The 16,893-nt window shown below is 42.9% G+C and overlaps 2 protein-coding genes across 2 annotated transcripts; both read left to right on the plus strand.

The window, feature by feature from the left end:
- The first annotated feature begins 2,172 nt into the window (after positions 1-2,172).
- Positions 2,173-3,171, plus strand: LOC139199411 (nucleoredoxin-like protein 1). The gene is made up of 3 exons (XM_070828478.1): positions 2,173-2,408; positions 2,522-2,611; positions 2,817-3,171. Exons 1-3 carry the CDS (start codon positions 2,173-2,175, stop codon positions 3,169-3,171), a joined length of 681 nt encoding a protein of 226 aa, XP_070684579.1.
- Positions 3,172-5,314: 2,143 nt separating this feature from the next.
- On the plus strand, positions 5,315-6,522 carry LOC139199396 (nucleoredoxin-like protein 1). Its single transcript, XM_070828461.1, has 3 exons — positions 5,315-5,550; positions 5,953-6,042; positions 6,174-6,522. Exons 1-3 carry the CDS (start codon positions 5,315-5,317, stop codon positions 6,520-6,522), a joined length of 675 nt encoding a protein of 224 aa, XP_070684562.1.
- Positions 6,523-16,893: the final 10,371 nt, after the last annotated feature.

The following is a 16,893-nucleotide window of genomic DNA, read 5'->3' on the forward strand; positions in this document are numbered from 1 at the left end:
AAGATTGCTACTGTTGAGCTGGAGTTTTAGGGCCTACAGTACACAAATACACACACACACACACACACACACATAGGGGCAACCTCTGCCTCTGAATTACAGCACTGCCACACCTCCAGCTATCTGTAATCTCCCTCAGCAGAGCACAGAGTGCAGGGTAAAGAAATTACAGAGAGCCGGGTGAAGAGGCAGTGAAAGGTGTCACTAAAATAACAAACTTCACAGGATTTAAAGGCAGAAAGAAAGCAAATCAAAGAAAGAATACAATGGCTTGAAAGAGGATAAACTGGATATATTTCTTTCCTAATAGGAGTCGAGGAGTTTCAAGGTGAGGTAAATTACTTGTGGTATATGCAGCTGCCACAGTATGTACGGAGATTGATGGTCTATTAAATTTGTTACTAACAAAACAAGGCAGTGTCGCTAGTATACATCAGGGACGATCGATCAGCTTCAAAAAGTGAACCGGATGATTGTGAAATACCTTTTCCAAATGTAGGATTTAAGCTTTGACCTTTCTAAGTCTTCCAGTAAATCCTCTTTTTTCCCAGGTAAGGTGCAATGCTGCTCAATTTCAAACATATTTCTTCTACATCAGCCTTGAAAGTTTCAGTCCAGAGTTGTAGTCTCAAATGGATCTGGCACAGCTCAGAGCCAGAGAGCCAAATCTAATTTGTGAGGTTATCGCTGTCAATTCACAGCCTGCAGCGACTGCTGCGACAGTAAAATACAGGCTGGCACAGACAGATAAAGCACATTTCTGAGCTGTTAGGCCCGAACTTTATTTCTATATCTGAAATTTATTTCTTATGTGATTTTTTTGTTCTGAGCAATAGGTCTGCTCTTGGAAAACACCTGCCCATAAATGGGTGATTCATCCGGGCCTGCTGATCCTGGCTGTGCTGTTGTATCTACTGTATGATTTCTTTTGGCTGCAAAAACTATTTTAGCTTATAAACTGGACGTCCTTTAGTAGGCCGCAACACAAACATGAACATCAGTCAGTCAAAGAGTAGCATCACTTAAAGGGAACATCCACCCAAAATGTTATTACCTTTTGTAAAATATAGAGGTCATTACATTTCTGGGCCTATTTTTCACTTGGTTCAGTGTTTCTCCTATCGCTACAGATAACGCCACCAATCAAGCAATTTACTTTACTTACCAGGGTACAGAACAAACTATTAGACAGTTAAAACACATCCAGCAGCGTCTGTACAGGCTGCTGATCAAGTGACCTCCAGATTATATCAGAAAAGCTGTAAACTACTTCAGACTACTTGACTTTGTCTTGTTCAGCCAATTCCAGATATTGTCACCATAATAACTCATCAAGGCCATTTCAGATCATTTATCCATTGTCAGCAGCAACAAATTGTGGTATCAGCCACTCATCAATTTCTAGACTTTACAAGCTTACAAGGTTTTTTTATTTGTCACTCTTCAACACAGCACTGCACAACAAAATGAAAGTTGTAGTCCCATGTGCTGCATAAAATATGTGCAATCAGAAAAAAGAAGTGACAAATATACCTTCATTCATGCGTACAATTCCTATGACATATGGAAAACATACATGTTGGGTCACTTACTGGTACAGATTTTAACTCAGAGTTTTGCTCACTTGTGCTGCCTCTGCCACTGCCCTGATGAAGCATATCTCATGTAAGGGAAAACTTAAAAATTAACAGCTTTCAAACCGATTCTTGCTTTCTTAGGCATGAAAATTTTATTCTAGAGGGAAACCAGGGCTTATAGACCAAAATGCCACGCAGCCACAATGCGCAGGTTCACAGTCTGGAAAGAAATCCATCCATCCAATCTTTCTGCTACAGTGCTACTTTTCCTCCTAAATACATGTATAGATCACAGCCATGTGCAGCAACTTCACACTCATTCTCTTTGTGATGTTGAGAGTCATTCTGGGTAAAATAGGAAATCACTTGCTCCTGTAGAGTTAAAGTCCTGAGGCTGCACCGAAAATCTCTGATGATCTCTAATGATATTCTACGGTATAAGAGTAGCTTTTTCCTGGACGTCGAAGGCATGGCTCCTGAAGATGGGCTGCACTATCCATGCTAAAGATCACATATGTATATTAAAGCACATATGCTTTTTCTCCATTCCTTCTTCACAGAGGGCCTTTAGCCTTCCCCATCCCTGCCTTTCATCATGGTGGACCTGTTCCTGAACCGAGTTTTGGTGGAGAACAACTGGGACCAGGATGAACTCAACACGGAGCGTGAAATTGTCAGGATCCTCGAAAACCGCATCTTGATGCTGTTCTTTGCATCTGCTGAGTGTGACAAGTGCCAGGAGTTCGTGCCTGTTCTGAATAACTTTTTTAAGCGACTGAAAGATCCAGCGTACATCGAATACCCCAAACTGCTTGCCCTCGTCTACATCAGGTCTCTATCTTTTGCTTCTTTTTATCTCTTTGATGCACACATGCGATTGCATAAACTCACATTCTCCCTGTTTTATCATTCATAAGTTTTCCATTTCCATCTCCTCTCTCCAGCTTGGACCAATCAGAGGAGCAGCAGGAGAGATTCCTCAAAGAGCTGCACAAAAAGACTCTGTTTTTGCCCTTTGAAGACCCGTACAGGAAGTAGGTGGATGGGGAGAAATGTTTATTTTTTTCTTCATGTTTTTGTGAATACATTTGTATGTTTAACCAGCTGAAGCATATATTTCCAAAACTACTTCAGGAAACACATCAAAGCCCACATTTTTGAAAAATTGAATCCAAAATTGTCAAATTATGCCATTTTATTTATTTTTTTTTTATTGTAATGGGTCTTTCTGATTTCCAGAGAGCTGCAGGCCATGTTTAAGGTGAGGGATGTGCCAACAGTAGTGGTCCTTCGTCCTGACTGCTCCGTCCTCTCTCCAAATGCTGTGCGGGACATCTGCCGTTTTGGCTGCGACTGTTTCAGAGACTGGCAGGAATCAGCAGAGGTCGTCGAGAGGACCTTCATGCTCAACGAGGAGTTCGACGACCTAAATCTGCGCAGCGCCACTGACCCTGTGAGGAGACTCAAGTACAAGACAGAGGACGACAAGAGGAAGAAATGGTGGAAGTTGTGGGGGAAGGGTAAAGATGGGAATGAAGAGCAGGAGGAGAAAGATGGAATGTGGGGAGACAAAGGAACATGGTGGAGACGATGAAGAAAAAGACCAGAGAAAAAAAATCATATAAATATATAATAAAAGGGAAAACCTTTTATGTTCAGTGTCTTGCTGAACCTCTTCACCATTGTAAATACTTGATTCTTGGTTACTGATACTGCAGCCTATTTACTGGCTCTTTGAGATACACTCAACCTGCTCTGGCATGTGAAGTAGAATTTTAAAAATGCACACAGAAAAGAGCTGTGTTGCCAGAAGCATAATATGTCTGTGCCTCCCTGCACAGATCACACAAAACCTTGAAAGAAATGAAATAAGATCGAGTTGCTCTATCTTAAGAAATATGCTGGTTTAACTCTTTCCTATTGTATTTTTTAAAGGATCCTGGGTCCTTCTTCTTCTTCTTATTTCAAAATTATGATCCAGTCCAGTACGAGAAGTTAGGTTCTCAGTCTTCAGAGCAAATGTCACTGTTTTTAAGCATACATGTGCATGTACAGGACATGTCTCAAATCATTTTTCCTTTCTTTATATCAGCATCGAGCCTAAGAATTCCAATTTAAAGCTCCACACGTCAATATCTGTGCATTAACTCTGGCTCAAATGACTATGTGTGATCACACATATGAGTTACTCTAAGTGTCAAACTGAGCAGCTCTTTTTTCACCTCTTTTAGCTCAGTGTTTTTTGGTCATTCACATTCACCCCATTTCCAGCAGCATCAGACAGCTTCTTTCTGTTGCCCAGCAACCAGTGGTGAACAGAGAAGATCAGCGACAGGCGAGTCGCATCTTGCAGCTAGAGACCCTCATCATTTTCTCAGGAGAAGGTGGTGACCAAACCAGAGCTGAAAGGAGAATAACTATTGGACCTGCATTCATCAGGTGGCCAGAAACTTGAAATGAGTGACAATGTTGCTCTGTGTTAGCTGGACGTGTAAAAATACAAATGTTTCCTATTACATCTAACACATGGTGAAAGTACTGTATGTTACAATTATGTGTTTTTTGGACTTTTATCCCAAATGTAGGCGCTGGTGCCTGCTGGTGTTTTAATATTCATGAATATTTTGTTAAGAACTGTGTGTACCTTACTTATTTTTAGCATTATTTTGATATTCTTTGTTAATTTTGGTGCTTCTCTTCAGATATTAAGTTATTAAACAGTTAAATTATCATCTATACTGTATTGATCTAAACACAATAAATGATCTATTCTGCCAACACTAACGATGTCTGTATGTCAGTGCAGAGGCCTTGTGGCCGTGATGTTCTGTTCCCAGTAGAGTGAATCAGACGATCACTAACCAGATATTCCCCGTGGTTCTGCTCCTCCATTAGCTACTGAATAATAAAGGCCTCACTGTGGCTCACTTCATTAAGGTCTTTTTGTTTTTTTAAGCATGTCTCTCAGTCTTCAATCTCCAGGCTTCCTCACTCAGTCACTGCTGCCACACACACACACACACACACACACACACACACACACACACACACACACACACACACACAATCACTGTGAGCACTTCATGTCCCTTGTCCCTCAGTCACCTTGTCTTTCAATCCCTCCCTCCCAGACAGAGGAGAGGAGGTGGAGCGCAGAGACACAAAAGCAGAGGGAGTGAGCAGCGACTGCCATCAAGGTGAAGGAGAAGCAGTCAATGAGAGAACATGATATGAACTGACAGGCTGGGAATTGGTTCAAGTACGACTCAGGAGGAGTGGAAAAGAAAGAAAAGACGATATTCTGAAGGCCGTTTTCTTTTTGGATTTGCGGCCTCAAGGGGAGATAATATTTGTTAGAGGTAAGCAACTGTGAGGATTATCCGATTTAACTGCAAGCAAGATGGGCTCATATGATTAATCGAGGGTTTGTAGGTCTGAGTGGAATATATACGGTCTAATTTATAGGGCAGAGCCATCAGATCACACACATGAACATTTACAAATGCCAGAACTTCCAACTACTCTCACGTGTGTTATAGTTGTTAGTCTGTGCTACTGGTACTGACCTCCATGCATATAAAAACTCATGAGAATCTCATGAGTTTGTTTATTTCCTTTCACTATAGACTATACTGTGGATTTCTTGTGATTTCCTTGTTAGCCAATGTACTGCATATAAACACTGTCTTTTTTAAACCCTCCCTAAGCCTCAGTCCTCCGTCCTGTGACACTTCATCATGGTGGACCTGTTCTTTGACCGAGTCCTGGTGAAAAACAACAAAGACCAGGATGAGCTGGACACTGAACGTGAGATCGTCATGCGCCTGCAGAACCGCATCCTGATGCTCTTCTTTGCTTCTGCTGCGTGTGAGAACTGCCAGGAGTTTGCTCCCACGCTCAGCGACTTCTTTGAACGGTTGACAGATGAATTCTATGTGGATCGCTCAGCCCAGCTGGTTCTCCTGTACATTAGGTACAACACACACACACACACAGACAGTTTACACACACACACTGAGGTTGTGTTAACACTTGGACAACATTTATTCCTAATCTTAATCCTTTCTGTGTGCACATGTGCACCTGCATACAGAACGTTTAACTAGGTAGTAATCCCATATTAATCCCATATTAATTCTAATGTATTTGAATAATAAGGAGCAGTAAATCATTCTCAGATAGGATGATTTTCATAGTCCTTCTTTTGCTCAGCCATTGTTGGGTTGTGTATTCCTGATTATTGTGAGAACCAACAGGTCCTCACAAGAATAGGAATGCACAAACATTTAAACATTTAGATTTTCTAGACCTGGAGTTCATCTGTTCATCCCTTATCTCCCAGCAATGTGGCCTTGATTTTTCTTTTATCCATCAGTTTGGATCAGTCAGAGGAACAGCAGGAAAGCTTCCTCAAAGAGCTGCCCAAGAAGTGCCTGTTCCTGGCCTACGAGGACCCCTACAGGAGGTATGAGGGATTAAGCAGTTGGTTGTATGCACAACCTGCTGGAGGATGATTGCAAAGTAAATACACCTAGCTGTATAAATCCATTAGCTCTGTGCCAATGTGTGTATCAGTGTGTGTGTGTGTGTCCACAGGGAGCTGGAGGCCATGTTTAATGTGGAGGAGCTTCCCACGGTGGTGGTGCTGCGTCCCGACTGCTCCGTCCTCACCCCTAACGCAGTGGAGGAGATCCTCAGGCTCGGCCCAGACTGCTACCGCAACTGGCAGGAAGCAGCAGAGCTCATCGACAGGAACTTCATGATCAATGAGGACTTTGAGGAGAAGTCCATGCGCAGCTTCAGCGACCCTGTGAGGAGACTGAAGTACAAGGTGGAGGATGAGAAGAAGAAAAAGAAGAAGAAGAAGAAGCAGAGAGGGTGGGGTGGAGGTGGAGACGAGGATGAGGATGCGGAGGCGGACAAAGATGCAGGGGGGTTGCCATAACGATGGAGACAAAGAGGACTCTGGATTTCCCCAAAAGTTGCCATGATTAGTAATTAAAAGCTCTGTCACAAAGTTTTCTACTGATGCTGCCAAACAAAACCATTTTCACGTGGTGCTCCTGCGACTAGATTTGCTCCTCTGTACCACAACAAATGTGGTCTTAGTGCAAACAGCTCCCGTTTAAGTGGGTGTGAATATGCCAACAACCAATAAAAAGTAATGTAAAACACTATCTACAAGAACTTTGAATACTGCTAACCAATGTTGATCTCAGCCTAGAATTGGCTGTCTTTGATGTGTTTGAATGCTGCCAAGTATATCAGCCAAGGTTAAGTCTGAGCCAAGTCTTTCCCATTATGACTTGTTTTATGAAACCCAGGAGATTCTAACCATTTCCCCATTTTCACCAACGCAGCTCTGTAATGCAATGCACTTTTCTTTTCTTTTTTTTTTTCTCAACATGATAATTTGCACCATCCAATCAAAACACACCATGCATAATCTGAAATCAATGAATTATTCAGCACCATTAAAATAATTTTGTTAGTGACTGTTGTGCTTTGAGTGTTTATGAAGTCTAGTTCCACTTTATGGGCTACACAAGAAGCAATCAGAGCCATTCAAAGGGAGTCAAGCAGAATTATGGAGAAACTGGCATTTCTACATAATCAGTGATTTACTTTGACTTGACTTCTTTCACACCAAGGACTGTGTTGAGCCTTGCCTGCACGCGTCCTCGCACATTTAAACTGCACGGATGATGCTTCATTTGCAACAGTTCCTGAGCTCTCAGCAGGAAGGTTTTCTTCCTTATTCCTAGCTATATGAGGCCATTACTCCTAATGTGCAAATAGAGCAGCTGAGGACTTTTTTTTAACTATAGGGATGATGGCAGTAATGGCAGCAGCAGATGGGGAAAAGGATGCATCTGATGGAACCAGAATCAGGTGTGACTGGTTGACTGGCAGGTTTGGTGGGCTTTATAAATGGCAGTGACATGACGATTTAATACAGAGCATCCAGTGCTATAGACAGGTTGACAAATGGGGCAACATTTGCTGTCAGAGCTGCTCTAAATAAAGCTCTTCCTCAGGTTAATGGAAATATTGCGAATGCCTTTGCTTGCTGGATGTGCACAGTGCTGCACAGTGCTGCACAGGCTACACAATAGCTCCCCTTGTCACCGGAGAAACGTACATGGTAAACCTACATCCGAGCTGGTCAGACCTGTAAAAAGACACAGCGGCCTAAATAAACATGAGCCGCTGTTTATCCCATATTCCCCTCCTTTTGCCTACACAGCAGCTTATTGTTGCTCACTCAGACAAACCTTGATGATACAGTCGAAGCCCCCTTCTCTCCCTGCCTCTCTCTCTGCCTCTCGGCACACGTACACATGCGCACGCGTAAACACACAAGTGTGCGCACACACGCGCACGCGCGCGCGCACACGAAGGCGCACACGCGTCGCGCGCTCTCGAGTGCAGAACGCGCAACAAGCGGACCAGCGGATGGAGAGAGAGAGGGAGAGAGCGAGAGAGGGAGAGAGAGAGAGAGAGAGAGCCAGAAGAAGAAGAAGAGAGAAGGACGGATGCAAGGCGAGGCCAGGAGCGGAAAACCTTATCTCTCCTGGTTGTCCAGCTGTTGTCTTTTTGTTTATTGTTTTTAACACAGCATCATTTTACAACACGATTCCTGCTTTTTTTTTTTTTTTTTTTTCTAAATTCCTCGTACATCCTCATGTCCGTCCTGATGTGCTGCTGCGCCTCATCACGATTCTTCAAGGATATGCAAAGCGGCTGTTCTCACGTCGACGCTATTTGCCACTAAATGCAAGGATGTAACATCGTATGCTTGTGATCAACAATGACAAACGACAACTGGGCTTGACGAGCTGTAGAGATCGACGGACGGTGGACGCAGCAGCCCGGGTCCGTGCGGTAATTTGCGCCTAATTATTGTTTCCGTGTGTGAGTGCGTGTATTTTCCTCCATTCACCCGTCGGAGCTGTAAGGCCTATAGCCTGCACCATCCCTGGCCATGAAACCCGTGGGAATTATGATACCAACGTGACGCGCAGTCACACAGCACAGCGGGAAAGACATCGAGCCTCGACAGGACGGAGGGAGGGTGTGAGGTCCAGCAGAGCAGAGCCCTGCACAGTGCACTGATCACAGGAGGAGGAGGAGGAGGAGGAGGACGCCCAGTTGTTGTTGGACGGACACACCGCGCTAATGACTGCCGTATAGCCCCGCAGGTGTCGCCCACCACAATTTCCCCACTGACTATTTTATTTGTTTCATGCATCGGGCAACGGAGCGGAGCGGGAGAAAGGGAGGAGAGTCCAGTGGGTGCATGAGGGCGCGGAGAGACGGGATGCGGGAGACGCAGTGAGCGAGGAGGACGAGGAGGAGGGAAACCGGAGGATTGACGGTAAGATATGGATATAGGCTATGAGGATGCACCCGCCCCTCCTCTCTTTCTCTCTCTCTCTCTCTCTCTCTCTCTCTCTCTCTCTCTCTGCTGTTGCTGCTGCTGCTGCTGTCAAGGGCCATTTGATCACTGAGGGACAGGGATTTGATGTGCAGGGCCCCATACTTCTGGCTGCCATTAAAGCTGGGTCAGTAGTAGAGTGAGGCATGAGTGCCGTGAAATATTCATGGGCACGTGATTAGCCTCCTCTGGGCCTTAGAGGAGCGCAGGGAGAAAGTGGCATAATGACTCAGGGTGTCCCATGCTGGCCCACCAGAGGGGTCTGAATTATGTTCATTGTCACACACCTTCATTGCGGTGTCTGGTGTGCTGCAGTGGGAAGTGGTGTAAACACATACGCACGCACACACACACACACACACACAAAGGGGTATAAATGCAGGGTTCGCTTTGAATGTTAGCTGGTTCAGTTTGCTGATTCACCACAGATGGGAACACAAGGAGATGTGAGACAGAGTGGAAGAGAGTGAGAGTCCATTATCAATATTTCAGAGAGGGGATGAGAGGACTGGGTCAGTGGAGGAGGCCAGGAGGAAACACAGAGAGATGCAGAGGAGAGGGAAGGTGAATGAAAGAGGAGGGAGGCTGAGGGAAGGATGGAGGAAGAGAGGCACGAGAGGAGAAAGAAACAGGACTCCTGCTCTTCTGTCAGCTTGAATTTCTGTTACATTTGTTGTATCCTTGAGTGTGTGTGCATGAAGGTTTTTTTTTGTGTAGTATCATTTCATGTGTGTGTGCCGTACCAACAGCAGACAAAAGATTTTGTGTGGGAGAAAAGAAGGATCACTGATTTGAACTGATTTATATGTAGAAATGTTGGTGAATGCACATTTTAATAAGGTGACTCACCTAGTTGAGTGTGTGTGCGTGTGTGTGTGTGTGTGTGTGTGTGTGTGTGTGTGTGTGTGTGTGTGCCCACACTGCACGTTAGATGAGAAAGAGAAAACAAAGGTACGGAGGTTTGTTTCCATGTAGGGATCATTTACATCAGCCACTGAGGAGAAAAAAAGCAAACTGATTTGCTTAAACCACTCAGACACACACACGTGCATGCGTGCACAGTTTGGATGGATTCTCTATCATTTGACTTGTAAAACGCACCATATTTGTCTCTTTTCTGTTTGGACCACCTCACGCGGGTTCCTATCATGTCTCTTTGCATCAGTCGGACACTCTGAGTCAGTGCCCCCGCTTGTGCTGTGAGCGTTCATGCAGGCCTGTTCAGAGCTGGGGGCGGACATATCAGTGTAATATCAATATCGTGATATGGGATGAGACATCAGCAGGGATTTCACTTATTACAGTACTGTAAGGCTGCAGCTACTGATTATTTCCATTGTTGATTAATAAAAAAAAGAATTGGCTGATTAATCAGCAATGGGTTTTCGTCTATGAAATTAAAAACATTTCAAATAGCTTGTTTTATTTGGGCAACAATCAAAAACCGAGATCTTATATGACAAAAAAAATCACCTGACAAAAAAAAAAAAAAAAAGCAGCAAATCTCCACCCATGAGATGCTGGATTTTTGGCATTTATTTTGCTTCATAAATGGATGAAATAAGTAATCAACTACCAAAACAGTTGCAAATCAATTTTCTGTCACCCGATGAATGGCTATAATATTGCTTATGGTTGTATTCCCCTGAGACCGGTGGCAGCATTACAGTTCACGGATACATTTATCTGAGCTTATCAGACTGCTGTAGTGGAGGAAAATGAACAGCGATGGCCTGTTTTTTTCATCATATCTGTGAAGAAAGTGTGCAGCTCACACAGATTTCAGGCACAGCAGCCACCTCAGTGTAGCTGGACAGCATGTATACGAACATGTCAGGAGCCAACTCTGGCTGGTTAACTGGTGTAGTTGGTTTGTAGTTTCTCTAGTTAGTTCACTCCAGGGAGTTTTGGTCGACATGTTTGGTATCAAAGTTGCCTTGCTGACTGTTTCTGAGGTTTTATGTATATTTGATGTTGTAGTCATAGCCTGTGGACAAAATGTATAGGGCTAGTTGAGTGTAACTACTTTAATGTGTATTGAGTATTATATTAGAGTTAATTTAAAGGGCTGGGTTTGTTTTCCTTTTGTATTGCTAAATAGAGATAATTATTTGTTCAAATGTATTGTCCATAATATGTGGGCGATATATAGAAAATGATCTATCACGGCTTGTTATTTCTTTCAACAAGATATTGATGTTGGGGTATGGTACATTTTTCTGAAGACCCATCTGAGAAACTATTTGATGAAGCAACCAAGCAGTCCATGTGCAAACACACATTCTTGTATAAGGGCTGATACATAAAAAGCTGCACAGTTATTTGTGCTCATTAAAGACTAACAACATTGTATAATCTCCCAGTAGTCCAAAGGTCCAAAGGATCTCTTCATCAGCTACAGAGGTATACCATAAACTAGACATGAATGTCCGCTCAATCCAGACCAATAGAAATGTCAAATCCTGTGTTAACAGAAAGCTACTGTGGTTTAAAACTACTAGATATATTCAAGGGATAACTTCCATCTTATTCACATTATGGCAAAACTGAAATTTCTATCACCTCACGGTGTACATTGTCGTATTTCTCCAACCTACTCCAGCGCCAGCCTGCTCTGCCTTCCTGCAAACAGAAGCTAGTGGATGCACTCGGCTCTGCTCCGTCACATCTCCGTCAGTGATTTCAGAGGAAACAGGAGTAGTTTTTGCAGCCATGTCATTTTGTCACAATCCTGTTCTGTGTCCAGGAATTTGTCTTGGTGACATGTTGCAACAGCTCATATTATAGGAACCCGTTCTGCTGACACACACATCGTAGTTAGAACAAAGGGGCAGGGCAGGACATACACTACAACAGACAGCTCACTCACACACGCACCTTTTTTCCCCCGCTAAACTGTCAAACTCTCCATGACATCGCACATTCAGGCAGCATCACGCTGTTCATACATTACTACAACTCACGTGTCACATTTTTAACATTAGCCATCTATTGTGAATAATCAATCCTGCTCACCTCAAATATTGGATATTTTTTTAGCTTTTCTGCAGCATTTCAGTGCTGTTTTATTGTGAAAACCTTTTTTTGTCTCCTAGTATCACAATACTTACATGCCCATATGTAAGAGTTATTAGTTGCTGTTATTGTTCCTCCTGTGTAGGAGTGGGTCATATGGATACAGTCTTCTGTCACAGTGTGTTTAATATTATATAATGATATTAATATACTGTGTGGATGTGAATAGTAAAAACACTCTATACTAAACTAAGAGTCAGCAAAAATCTTTGAAACTGTTAATGGAAGAAATAACCAGGATGGAATATCTGTCTTCAGTTAATCCATTGAATTAAATACTCAACAATTGACATATTTATCAAATGAAAATCATATAAGAATCCGATATTTCCATAGAGCAGCAGGGGGCATCTACAGCTCTTAAAAAGCAGTGAGATTGTTGTTGGATGCTGTTCATCAGCTCTGTCACCACTAATAGCTACAGTAGCGTCACTCTCAGATAAAACTTAAATGAACTTTAATACTGCTGGGAAGTACTGAAAAAAGAGATGTAATCATACATAAGTCTTAAAGGTACTTAAACCAGTTTGATTGTGAAACAGGTATTAAATTGCATTTTCAACGGTGTGCAGAAGTCATGGAAATGTAACTTGGTGAACTCTGTCAAACACTGATAACAGATCTGCAGCATGCTCTGCTAAACAAAGGGAGAGGGCTGAGCCAGTGCCAAGTTCATGTTCTATCTGCGTAATTATGAGTTTCTCATCTGTAAATAATTCACCCAAGAAGTCCTTCAAATCAAAAGACAAAATATTCTTCAGTTAGTCCATGTCCTCTACATCAAAGGCTGCATGTGAAGATCGTTTTCACTATCGATTAGTATTCTGATCATTTACTCGATGACTTGATTACTCTTTTTATCAATAAAATGTCAGAATGCCTCTTATGAATTCCCTAATGCCAAATGTGACATGCTCAGATGTCTTGTTTTGCCTGACCAGCAAACCAAAACCCAAAGATTTTGATTTTGCCATCATGCACAACAAAGAAAATCATCAAATGTTCACATTTGAAAGGCTGGAACCAGCATTTATTAAGCCATTTTTGCTTTGAAAACAAAAAGATTGCAGATTGTAGTTCTTGTCAACATCCAAATTCATTCACCGACAATATTACTGCAGTACGTCTCAGGGATGTGTGCGTGCGTGTGTGCTTGCATAGGTGTGTATGTGTGTTTTTTTGTTGTTTCGTTCTTGGATCCGAGAGAAACGCTGTCTCGTTTTGCCTGCACTACTGTTGTATGTACAGCTAAATGACAATAAAGTTTGATTTGATTTGAAGTCATAATAACGACTGTGACGATCAGATCCTTTCTGATATGTCAGACGCTTAATAATATGAAAGTGTCTGGAATCCAAGCAGACATGGACACCACAGATCAGCCAAAGCCAAAGTTTTGTTAACAACTCTCCTCTACCACTCGACAAATAACTCCTTCAATGCACATGTCGGTGTGTGATGATTCACTGAATGCATCCTTTAAGTACATCACTCTGTAGGGGTGTGGCTGTGGGTACTTTTCCCTCTTCGTGCACAGTGATCTTGGATTTGATTGGACGATTCTGCGTCACTGTACGGTGATCAGGCAAAAACAAAGCAGTGATAAATGACTAAACACACTCCTGAAATTCTGGATATTCTCATATACCCAAAAAATTGCTTATAGGGCACTGAGTCACAGTGTGCTTTTAACACAGAACAGAGCCTTTGCTCAGGGCAGGATTACGATCTTGATGAATATGTGAGGAAACGTATCAATGTTTAATCAGCCTTCCTGCAGTCTTTAGAAGAGGCTCAATTCTTTCGGTGAAAGAAAATCAAATGACTTCTTGCACAAAACGCTCTCACAAGCCATCTCTGTCTGCCACACGCAGAATAGTGCGGGAAGCCAGGAGGGTTTTTGGTCTCTTTGGCCCTCCATAATTTATAAACACCATTAACTATCTTTATAAGTATAAATTTGGTATTTAGTCTAGAGTCTATATATGAAAACTGATGACTGATAGCATATAAAACAGCAGATGACTTTGAAAATTACTTTTAAAGCATGATCCGAATATAGGTGCAACAATTTACTCCCATTTCTTCGCACAGCATAAACCCCAATGCTTTCAGGAGCCTCGGACATGCAGTGCAGGCCTTAATGCTATGAACTTGGCCCTTGAGCGTTGCTTGTGTTTCCTGGCTGCAACAAGCGAATGATTGACAGAGGGCAACGCCTCCATTCCCCAGAGTCTTGCATCGACCAGACAAACATACAGGCTCTAAAACCCTGTAAGTGGCTTTGACTGCAGCATGTAGGCCTCAGCCCTCTGGGAGCTGTAGAGGTCAATGGTCTGAAACGGGCTGGCAGTCACACTGTGGTGTGTTTCAAAATCATTTCTTAAGCCTTAAATATTAGCGACAGAGACAAGAAAATTCTTCACACTGTTGGTATTGAAAAAGTATTTCGGCCAAAAAGGCTTTTGCTCTCGCTGTGCCGTCAGAAGTCTAATCTCTCCGTGTCTACCTCATCTCTTGATTGCTCTCTCTCTCTCTCTCGCTCTCTCTCCATCACATACTCACCCATGCACACACGTTCATTCTGCCATTAGGAGCACACCACTACAAGGCTGTTTTGTCGCTTTGTGCTTCGTAGCGATCTACCCTCAGGCTCTGATAACTCTCTGACCAAAAGAGGGGGAGGTTACTCTCTCTCTGTTGATTTTATGGCCTCCACCTCTAACTGTGTGAATCTTTGTACCTGGCTCGATTTCACATCAGTTTGAATGATTTCCAACAGCCTGACTTTAATGGCTTGCCTGTATCATTTGCTTGCCACAGCAGTAAGTCAGTAAATGTTATTTTTTTATTTATTGCTTACATTTTTGAGGAGCCAAACCACACAGGAGTTGTTTGATAGACTCCCGTTTGACATCTCTGCTGTTTATGACTGCAAGTAAAGATAATTTTCATTATTGATTATCTCTCCGTTATTTTTTGAAGAACTGGTTAAATGTTTATTCTGAAAAAAGTACTGATGTCTACTCCAATTTCTCAGAACCTGAGGTGAAATTGCTCGTTTTGCCCAACCAGCAGTCCGAAACCCAAAGATACTGAATTTACGTTGATTCAAAACTGATAAAAGCAGCAAAGTCTCACAATTCAAGAAGCTAGAACCAGCAAATATTTACCAAATTTGCTTCATGAATTACTTACCCCAGTAATCCCTGATGACTGTCATTACATGCTCATGTTGTGAAGCCAGATGCCATTCAAACCCACAAAACTTTATTTTACATTCTAGCCGAGATCCTAAAGTTTCCAAAGAGACCAAATACGTCAGCGACAATTCAGGGGAAATTTGTACAAAATGATGCACAACACATCTCGAATATTCCTGTTGCATTAAATGGATTCTTTCGTTAAATGTTAAATCATCATCATATAGCATCTTGGAGTATTGGAACAAGTTGGAACAGGGTGATTTTAATAACCTTAAAGCGAAGACTGTATGTTAAGGGGTTAATCTGATCATCAGAATAGCTGCTAATACATTTTCCTTTGCTGGTGTGTCACTATAATTAGTTACATACATGCAGTTACTCTGTGTATGCTGTACTGTATGTGGGCATGTTCTTGTGTATGTATATACATTAATACCTGTGTGTGTGTGTAATTTCTTTCACTTCAGGCCCACTACTCACACACTCTCACTTTGAGACTGCTGCTCCTCCAAGTAGGCCGGCCGGTGGCCCGGGGCTGGATTTTGGTTGCAGGCAGGGAGCATGGTGCTGCAAACAGGGGGACTGCGTGTGTGGCTTTGTCAAGGCCCATCAGTGTCCTTGCTCTACTTACTCTGCATCAACACTTAAGGGTGTGTGTGTGTGTGTGTATGTATGTGTGCGTGTGTATGTGTGTGTGTGTGTGTGTGTGTGTGTGTGTGTGTGAGAGAGAGAGAGAGAGAGAGAGAGCGATGGGGGTTGCAAGCAAAAGAACATGCTGCCATAAGGGTTTTGGATGAGATGAGACGTATTGTGTGTGTGTGTGTGTCTGTGTGTGTGTGTGTGTATGTGTGTGTCAGTGTGTGTATGCAATGAAAACCGGAAAGGTTTTTATTCTTTCGAGTCTTTTATGTACTATGTTTAGTGTGTGTGTGCACATGTGTGTGTGTCACAGTGGTCCTGGGGCCTTTATTACAGTCTTGTTGGTTCAGTGGACTTAAAAGAAGGCAGAGGTCTCTCTTCTCTGTCTTATATGTGTGTCCATGTGTGTGTTTGTCTCTGTGTGTGTGCGTGTCTGTGTGTGTGTGAGTGTGTGTGTGTGTGTGTGTGTGTGTGTGCAAGAGCCCTGTACAAGTACAAGTCTTTGAATACATGTTGGACATTTGTTGAGGAGTGACCTAAATCTGTCTGCCATCATTACCTAACAAGAAGACGGAGAGAAAAGCAAGTCGCAAATAAACACATGCAAGCACACATATGTGTATGTACGCACACGCATGCACCCTCATACACACACACACACACACACACACACACACACACACACCATCACACGAGATCCTGTGGACACACTGCAGCAATAGATTGGAATAGTGAGTAGGGAAAAAATAAATGTAATGCCATGCATGATGCAGCTCAGCCTCCGTCCTCCCTTCTGTCCGGGGCCAAGAGTTCAGTCTATATTAAGGAGTCATATTACTGTTGTTCTCTTGTAGCTTATCCGCCTGCGTCCCGTATGTTCCCTCGCACAACTCCACAGCGCAGCGTCGCCCTCTGATCACCTGCGCCTTCAGTCAGCTGTTTACCTCGTTACCCCTGC

This window comes from Pempheris klunzingeri, chromosome 3 (genome assembly GCF_042242105.1).
Source record: "Pempheris klunzingeri isolate RE-2024b chromosome 3, fPemKlu1.hap1, whole genome shotgun sequence".
Taxonomy (NCBI): Eukaryota; Metazoa; Chordata; class Actinopteri; order Acropomatiformes; family Pempheridae; genus Pempheris; species Pempheris klunzingeri.